Source organism: Otolemur garnettii, unplaced genomic scaffold (assembly GCF_000181295.1).
Source record: "Otolemur garnettii isolate 467f Iridium unplaced genomic scaffold, OtoGar3 scaffold00016, whole genome shotgun sequence".
NCBI classification, from domain to species: Eukaryota; Metazoa; Chordata; class Mammalia; order Primates; family Galagidae; genus Otolemur; species Otolemur garnettii.
The window spans coordinates 29878973-29887622 of record NW_003852411.1 but is presented as its reverse complement, the minus strand read 5'-3'; the positions used below and the strand labels follow the sequence as shown (position 1 = coordinate 29887622).

The 8650-nt window shown below is 46.2% G+C and overlaps 1 protein-coding gene and 1 non-coding gene across 2 annotated transcripts; both read right to left on the bottom strand.

Moving 5' to 3' along the window:
• Positions 1-981: 981 nt before the first annotated feature.
• On the bottom strand, positions 982-6745 carry MPZ (myelin protein zero). Its single transcript, XM_003785764.1, has 6 exons — positions 6620-6745; positions 3445-3611; positions 2931-3144; positions 2563-2698; positions 2356-2416; positions 982-2225 (listed from the first exon to the last, which is right to left on the bottom strand). Exons 1-6 carry the CDS (start codon positions 6714-6716, stop codon positions 2127-2129), a joined length of 774 nt encoding a protein of 257 aa, XP_003785812.1. The 5' UTR covers positions 6717-6745; the 3' UTR covers positions 982-2126.
• LOC111723890 lies at positions 3873-4006 on the bottom strand. The gene has a single exon (XR_002772333.1). It is a non-coding gene; the product is annotated as a small nucleolar RNA SNORA64/SNORA10 family (small nucleolar RNA).
• Positions 6746-8650: the final 1905 nt, after the last annotated feature.

Sequence of the window (8650 nt, the reverse complement as noted above, 5' to 3'; positions counted from 1 at the left end):
AATTTTTTTATTTTTTATTTTTATTATTTCTTATAGCATAGCCATGTACATTAATGCAATCATGGGGTACAGTGTGCTATTTTCATATACATTTTGAAATACTCTCATCAAACTGGTTAACATAACCTTCATGTCATTCTCTTAATTATTAAGTTAAGACATTCATACTCTGCTTTTAGAAAGATTCACTTGTACCCTTGTAAGATAAACCATATAGGTGACCCCACAAATCACCCTCCCTCCCCCCATCCACCCCCCTCACCTCTCCTCTCCCACCCCCTTCCCATATTCTAAGGCTATAATCAGGTTATGAATGATTTATTTTAAAGTAATAATTAGATGGGATTCAAAGTTTCCCACATAACAATACCATTTGCCTTTACCTGAATCATTATTCTAGGTTTTATTTAATGCTTTATTGCAGAGGAGAGAAAAGATGTGGCTTATGTTGGTGGGAATTGTGGAAAAGGGGCACAGTCCTGGATAAACCCATGGAAGTGTAGAATGCTTGTGAAAATGCATAGTGGAAAGGTTGAAATGTGTTTTCTATGGTATGGGAATCTTGATGGAATCAGAACTATTAAAAAAATTGAGTAAACTGAGCTGGCAAAATGTAGGTGGCTGATAAATTTTATAACACGAGTATAATTATGTGAGACAGTTTGAGTTATGTTATATCTCAGAAGTGATATAGTCTCATTTGACTCTTGTAACAGCTGGGAAAGTTTAAGCAGGGTGCAACTATCTAATGAATAATGGATAGGTTACTGTCTTAACTAATAAAGAATCTTGAGCTTAGATGTTCCCAACTTTATTGAGTTGTGACTAAGTTCCCTCTCCCACCCCTTAAAAGCTATATATAGAATCTTTTAGCTTTTATATTAAAATGAATTCAGACTAATTTTTCTTTTCTTTTTTCTTTGTTCCTTTTTTTTTTTTAAGAGACAGAAGAATTAAAAAATTTGAGATGGAGGCAGCATCTTCTGGAAATGTCAGTTTTATTAAACATTTATGGACATTTGGAGGTTTGAGAAGAAATATACAGAATGTAGAAAAAAAATCCTAAGAATCCCCTGTGGCTGGAGTGCAGCCTTTTCCTTTCCCCTCTAGTTCCCATTTGTTTTTCCTGCTTTCTGTGTGGTTGTTTAAACAGCATTTCTTAAGGCTCATTTGCCCCCTCCTCCATTCCCTGACCTTTGAGGATCCAGGATCTCACTCTCTCTCCTTCCCCAAGACCTTGAGTCCCAGAACAATGCTCCAAAGTGGTCAGGGACCACCAGTGCTACAGCCAGGGTTTGAGGACTGGGGCCCCTCTGCTTGGGCTGGCTCTCCATTAAGGACTTAAGGAGGGGGGTGAGGAATTGCAAAAGCCACATGACGTCATTGTTCCTCAGTCATGGGGGTAAGGGCAGAGCAAGGACGCAGGTAAACAAAGAATGGATTAAAAATAAAAAATAATCAACAACCTAAATAAACCCTGAAGGAGAGGATGATCTGGGTGATCGGTGTTAGCTGGGAGGACAGAGTATAAGCTGGACCACCCAATAGAGGGGAAGGAGGAGTGAAGGGCAGAAGAAGAAAGAGCAAGGGGGACAGGCTAAGGGCGTGCAAGGGGATGGGAATGCCAGGTGGCCTGCGGTTGAGGCAGAGGGTATCAAGCTCCCTTTCTTCTCGGTGCTTGAGGGACAGGCACCAAACACACAGCCCTTGGGGCAGATGAGGGGTAGGATCAGCCCTTGGGTTCCTAGGAAGCCAGGGGGTGAAGGTGGCGGAGAATACAAGCGCCTGGGTAAAGACTTCTGGAATGAAACTTACATCTCAAAGGGAGATAAGGGCAGGGCAGGGCAGGGCGGGGGAGCAAGAGAGGAAAGCACCTAGACGGGAATAAGAGGAGCCTAGGTCTCCCTGCTCTGGCAGGGCCTGGGAGGTGGTGATCACTTGTCCGAGTCCAGGCCCATCATGTTCTTGAGGGCGTTTTTGAGGCTGGTTCTGCTGGGGGACTTGACAGCAGGCCGGAGCTCCGAGCTCTGCTCATCCTTTCGTAGCTCCATTTCGATGACCACCACCTGAGAGCCTTTGGAAGGCTCCGCCCCTGACCCCCGACCCCCCGCCCGGCCCGCTAACCGCTATTTCTTATCCTTGCGAGACTCCCCAAGCCCCTTCTTCTTCTCACTGGCAGCTTTGGTGCTTCTGCTGTGGTCCAGCATGGCATACAGCACTGGCGTCTGCGGGGAGGGGTGCACACATCATTCCAGATCTGGTGGGGCTTGACTGTTTCCATCCCATTCCTCGCTGCTGCCCAGCGGCTCCCAGAGTTCACCTACCCAGTTTGCCCAGGCCCCAAGTCCCGCTAACCTGCCGCCCGCGCTTGGACGAGTCCTTTCCAGGCTTGTGCAATTTCCCTTTTTCCATGGCACTGCAGGAAAAGGGGGCGCTGTGGGTTTGGCCTCGCCACAACCCCTTGCACCGAGGACCCGACTTCGTTTTTCCTTCCGCCCGCCCACCAACTGAACAGTACCGGTCCAAATGGGATGGGGGAAGGGAGTGAACCCCGCCCCTTACCTGAGCCGCCTCTGCAAGGCCGCCTGCCTGCGCAGCCAGCAGTACCGAATCAGGTAGACCAGCAGCAGCAGCAGCAGCACCACCCCGAGGACACCCCCAATCACAGCTCCTAGTACCACCCCGTACCTGGTTGGTACTAGGAGGGGAAGGAAGAGAAGTGAAGGGATAAGCAGGGACCTGTCTCTGGGGTTTCGAGCCCTGTCCCTGTTCCCTGCGATTGAAGATAGAGGATTTCCAGCCAAGGCTGCCGTCTGCCCACCCTCCTAGAGCCAAGGTCATTAGGCTTGGCTTTTTGCCTCTTCCCCCAGCTTATCAGTCCTCCCTGATCCCCTCCCTGAACTGCCTCCCAGACTCCCACCCCTTCACACCTTTTTCAAAGACGTAGAGTGTGACCTGAGAAGTCTTGCCCACTATGTCTGGAGGGTTTTTGACATCACAGGTGAAAGTGCCATTGTCACTATAGTCTAGATTGTGTATGACAATGGAGCCGTCCTTCCAGTGAGGGTCCCCTACCCACTGGATACGCTCTTTGAAGGTCCCCACCTCATCGATGTAGGGTTGTCCCTTAGCATAGTGGAAGATCTAGGAGGAACAAGAGGAAGCATGGCAAGAGAACCCCAGTGAGAACAGAGCTGTCAAAGCTTAGCTCCAGACACAGAGGAAGGATTTGGGGGATGAAGAGGGTAGTTCTGGAGGGAGGCAGAACCATACTAGTACTTTGTACTAGTCAGAGTACAAAGCTTGTCACTTAATTTGCCAAAGTTGGGCTTCTGGCTTATAAAGACTACCCCCCCCCCAGCCCCCAGCCCAAGTTCTCTTTTTTATTGTTCTTTGAAGCACCCTTTTTGTTATCCAACCCCAGGATTCCCCTCAGATACTCACCGAAATGGCATCTCGCCCCCCTTCGGGCTGGTAGCGCCAGGTGAAAGAGATGTCATCTGAGACCCACTCACTGGACCAGAAGGAGCAGTGCAGGGTCACCCGGGAGCCCACAGCACCATGGACTTCCCTGTCTGTGTAAACCACAATGGCCTGGGCCGGGGACAGCACTGCAAGCACAAAGGGAGAATGAGACACATATGTGGACCCAGTAAGGGATATTAAAGGAATGACATCAATAGAAAGTCAAGGGCTGAGTCACAGGTCAGAGGCCATAGCCAAGATTGGGAAGAAATCATAAATTCTGAGGCCAAATTCGCTCTTTGGACTGAATAGATGAACATAAATGCTGTGTCTGTTCAAGCCATTCATTTTGTCTGTAGAGGGAATGAAATTATCTGTAACAAAACTCTTTCTCCCTTCCCCCTAGGACCTGTTCCATCCCTTAAGGAAAGAGGAGCCACTGTAAGGCCAATCTGCGCTCCTGAGGAGCTCTTTTCTCTCTCTCCTCATTATGAAAGTCACATAGGTGAAGCCAAATGCAACTACTCAGAGGTGAGAGAGAAAGAATTCTCCTGAAGACTTCTAGATGGTTAGGTTTCTGTTACCATGCCTCACTTTCCCTTTGTATCAGTATCTTACTCTTAAGCTATCCTTTAGATGCAGAGTTTTACATTTTTGAAATTTATTACAAATTATACAGGTAATACATATTACATTTTTCTTACAAACTATTCAAGAAATAGAAATAAAGTAACTCTGGAAGACCAAGGTGGGTGGATTGCCTGAGCTCACGAGTTCAAGAACAGCCTGAGCAAGAGAGAGACCCCTATCTCTAAAAATAGACAGGCATTGTGGCAGATGCCTGTAGTCCCAGCTGTTTGGGAGGCTGAGGGAAGATGATTGCTGGAGCCCTAGAGTTTAAGGTTATTGCGAGCTATGACGCCACAGCACTCTACCAAAGGTAATAAAGTAAGACTCTGTCTCAAAAAAAATTAAATAAATAAAAAAGAAAGAAAAAAAAAGAGAAAAGAAAGCAAGCTAAACATTCCCTTTACACCCACCCCAACCAATTTCTTTTCTGTGGGCAGTCCCCTCCCAGATATAACCACTGTTACATGCATCAGTTTAATGTACATGCTTTTCCTAAGAATCAAACTCAATATGAACTCAATACATTCTAGATATATGTGTATTTATAACAAATAGTTTTATTTGTAAAGCTTTCTTTTTTTACATACACACTGCATTATATTCTACTTTTTTTTTTTTTTTTGCTTATATATTTGGAGGAAACTTCTATGTTGATTCATAGACAGCAATCTTAGTTTTAACAGCTGCATAGTGTTTCACAGTACAGCACACCCAAATTTCTTGCAGAAAAAAAAAAATGAAGCTAACTAAAGAATGTAAGTCTTCTCCCCTGGCACAACTGTTCTCACTGCTGAATCCCTGGTCACCATATGGCTTGCTTTTTACCAGGGAGACAAAGAGGGAAAGACCTTATTTACTCCTCTCAGTTGGTTACAGGAGCAAGACCCCAAGCCCAGAACTCTGCATGTGAGCCCTCTGTGGTTCAAATACCCTTATCCTCCTTTTGGCCATTCTGGCCCAGTGCCACCCTCAGGACTCACCCACACAAGGATGGTCATTCCAGAAAGCCTATGTGTGTGGGCAACTGTAGACTCTTTTGTTCTACAAGAGGAGTAGGAAGCAACCAAGCAAAGAAAGTCCCATTGTCAGACCAATATTGGGGGGCTTATGCCACCCCCCATACCTAGTGTCCCAAATTTCCCACCTCTGCATGCAATATCATTTACTCACCTCCTGGGACTTCTGCCCTATAGCCTTCTTGGAAATCCCCAACATAGCCAGTGAGGCTATTCACTGGCTCTAACTTCTATTTCTCCTGTTACAATATCAGCCATTACCCTTCTCAGTTCTGCCCAGTGGTTCTATGAGTGGGACAGGTGTTGGGATAGAACACTCCCTCCCCCTGTGCTCCAAGATTCTTTCTACTCATTTCTCCTACCATGCCCTTTTCTGACTCCCTGTCCTTAACATATTTTCAGGGTACCCCAGATTAGTCCAGTACAGCCCAGAAGAGTCTAGAACTAAGGAGCTGACAGCAGACATCCTGGAGCATTCTCAGCAGCTCCTCTCCCCTCACTGTCCCTCTCTCACCCCAGCTTGCTTACTGCTCATTCATTGTGCTAGGATTCAAGGCAGTTCAGAGAAGAGAATAATCTATCAAATCACCCTGCTTTGACCCTCTCTTGCTTACCCACCATCTGCCAGATGGGGCAAAGAAAGGATTGGTCAACTTATGAAAGATAGCTTTAGAACGACAAGATTCCAGGCTTTGGCACCCATAGTACAGTGGTTACGATGCCAGCCACATGCACTGAGGCTGGCGGGTTCAAGCTTGGCCCAGGCCAACTAAACAACAATGACAACTACAAGAAAATAGATAGGCATTGTGGTGGGCACCTGTAGTCCCAGCTACTTGGGAGGCTGAGTCAAAAGAATCCCTTAAGCCCAAGAGTTTGAGGTTGCTGTGAGCTGTGATGCCACAGAACTCTACTGAGGGCCACATAGTGAGACTCTGTCTCAAAAAAAAAAAAAAAAAGGACATGATTCCAGAATCTCCCAGAACTTCCCTTGTACCCCATTCACCCACATAATAGATGAGGCGCCACAGAGAGAAACTGAGGCACTAAGAGTCAAAGTATCTGAGAGGCTAAGCCCACAAACCCTGGGCTCTCTAGATCACACTTTCTGATTTCTCTCTTCTGGGAAAATAAGGTTAGGTCTGTACTCCTAGAGCTTAAGTGGGAACCCAGCTTAAGAGCCCAGGTGTTTGAGCCTGCTCCTTCTCTGGTCAAACATTGCTTCCCACCATGCTCTTAGTGTGGCTTTGGGGACATATTGCTGATTTCCAACCTGGGTCCAACCATGCCCACTCAAAGAAGCTTGCTCCACACTCTTACCATTTCCCTTCACAGAATATCTTTACTGCCTGCTTCCAAAGGTATACATTTTTTCTCTCTGAATATAATGTCACCTTCCTACTCCTGCTTGCTCTTTGATTGCAGTGGGGAGTGCAACAAAGGCAGTGGGAGGTTGCAGAGAGATAGCCTGCATCCCCAGGCTCCCAGACTAGGGTGGCTCCACTTACCCAAAGAAGAGAAGAGCAGCACAGCCAGGATAGGGCTGGGGCTGGATGAGGGAGCCCCAGGAGCCATGGCTGGGGCAGGGGCAGGGGCCCAGAGCATCTGTGGGGTTGAGAGAGTGGGGGACCAGGAACTGAGCGGGGGTTCCTGGAACCTGCTTAAAATCCCCCGGAGCTCCAGTGTGAGGGGGCTGTCCTGAGCCAAGAACCAATTGCAGCCTGGCATGTGCAGTTGAGAGGTGGTGGGGAGGGGGGCAGAGTACAGGGAGCAGAAGGGGCATTGTATAGTCTGGGTAGAGGGGTGGGGGGACACATACCACCCCATACACAGAGGGCTTTGTGTCTACTGGCCTCCCCCTGCCCCAGGCTGGAATGTTAGGGGGTGGTGAGAGAGAGGGGACAGAAAAAGGGACACACACACACTCCTCTAAGGGATAGATAGGCAGGAAACCTCAATCCAAAGGCCATAAAAAGGGACTCCTCCTTAGCTTTCTTTCCTGAGGGAAGCTGCCTCAGAGCTCTGGGACTAGAGGCAGGTTCCTCCAGAGAAGTCTGAAAATAGGATAGCCCTTGTTATCTTGACTACACAGGCTGGACATGTACACAGACTTCTTGAGATGACCAGGTCTTTTGGAAGTTTGTTTTTTTTTCTTCATCTTGCTGCATACTGGGTGATTTTTTCCAGATAGAAGCTTTTCTCCACTGGAATATTTCCAGGGAAGAAGCCCCTGACCTTTCCCTCTTTGTAAGGAACTTCTTCAATGTGTTGTGCTTTAGTTTTAAATCCATTTTAATTTAGAGCAAGGCATCAAAATTGTATTGAGTACCAGCTATATGTAAAGTATGTGAATTAAGGTAATAGAAAGAAAATAAAAATTAAGTCCTCCTGTAAGGAGTTCAAAATCAGTTTGGTTGTAATCCTAGCACTTTGAGAGGCCTAGGCAGGAAGATTGCTTATGGCCAGGTGTTTGAGTTCAGCCTGGCCAACACAGTGAGATCCTGTCTCTACAAAAATTAAAAAATCAGCTGGAGGTTGGATGTGGTAGCTCACTCCTATAATCCTAGAACTCTGGCAGGCTGAGGCAAATGGATTACCTGAACTCAGGAGTAAGAGACCAGCCTGAGTAAGAGTGAGATTCCCATCTTTAAAAAAAATAACCTGGCACTGTAGCAGCTGCCTATAGTCCCAGCTACTTCAGAGGTTGAGGCAAGAGGATCATTTGAGACCAATAGTTTGACGTTGCTGTGAGATATGATGCATGGTACTCTACTGAGGGTGATAAAGTGAGACTCTGTCTCAAAAAAAAAAAAAAATCATTAGCTAGACACCATGGCAGGAACCTTTAATCCTAACTACTTGAGAGACTGAAGCAGGAGGATCACTTGAGCCTAGGAGTTGAAGGCTGCAGTGAGCTATGATCATGCGATCATGCTACTGCATTTCATCACGGGAGACAAACTAAGACTCTGTCTCCAAAGAGGGGGGAACTATTTTGGGGAGGTGAAGGTGGGAGCAATCAGAAGACAACAGCCAACTATACTAAATCATGATTACTTTCATAATGGACAGAGTGTTGAGAGTACAAAGGTGGTCACATACAACTGCAACATTAGGAACACTGAGTAAGTTATATGAAAGATTAAAAACAAAATAAATTTTATTTAATAAAGTTTAGAGAAAGCAGTAGTCATATAGCAGGCAATGTTAGTTAGAGACTAACCTTGAAGCATTGCCATTTTGAAAAGGGAGATAGGGAAGGTAACCAGACAGAATAGCAAAAGCAAGGGCAAAGAGTTGATAAAAATGTGTGTGTTGGGTGTGTATATGAAGTATTAGACATATTCAGGGCAGATCTTGTGCCACCAACTTTGACTTGATTTGGAAGAACTTGAAGTGTCATACATGCACTGGACTTGTTCAGACATAACAAGACTGAACAAGAAAGTTGAATCCAGTTTGTGAAGGGCCTTAAATGACAGACTACAGGAGCTGGACCTAATTTGTTGTATCATCAGAATCTCCCAAAAGTTTGGAGG

Excerpts from the sequence above, each read along its gene's own strand:
- MPZ (XM_003785764.1), bottom strand. The coding sequence starts at position 6,716 with ATGCTCTGGGCCCCTGCCCCTGCCCCAGCCATGGCTCCTGGGGCTCCC. Across the intron at positions 2,699-2,930 it reads ACTCTACGTCTTTGAAAAAG|TACCAACCAGGTACGGGGTG; the intron begins GTGTGAAGGGGT and ends TTCCCCTCCTAG. Across the intron at positions 2,417-2,562 it reads GCCTTGCAGAGGCGGCTCAG|TGCCATGGAAAAAGGGAAAT; the intron begins GTAAGGGGCGGG and ends CTTTTCCTGCAG.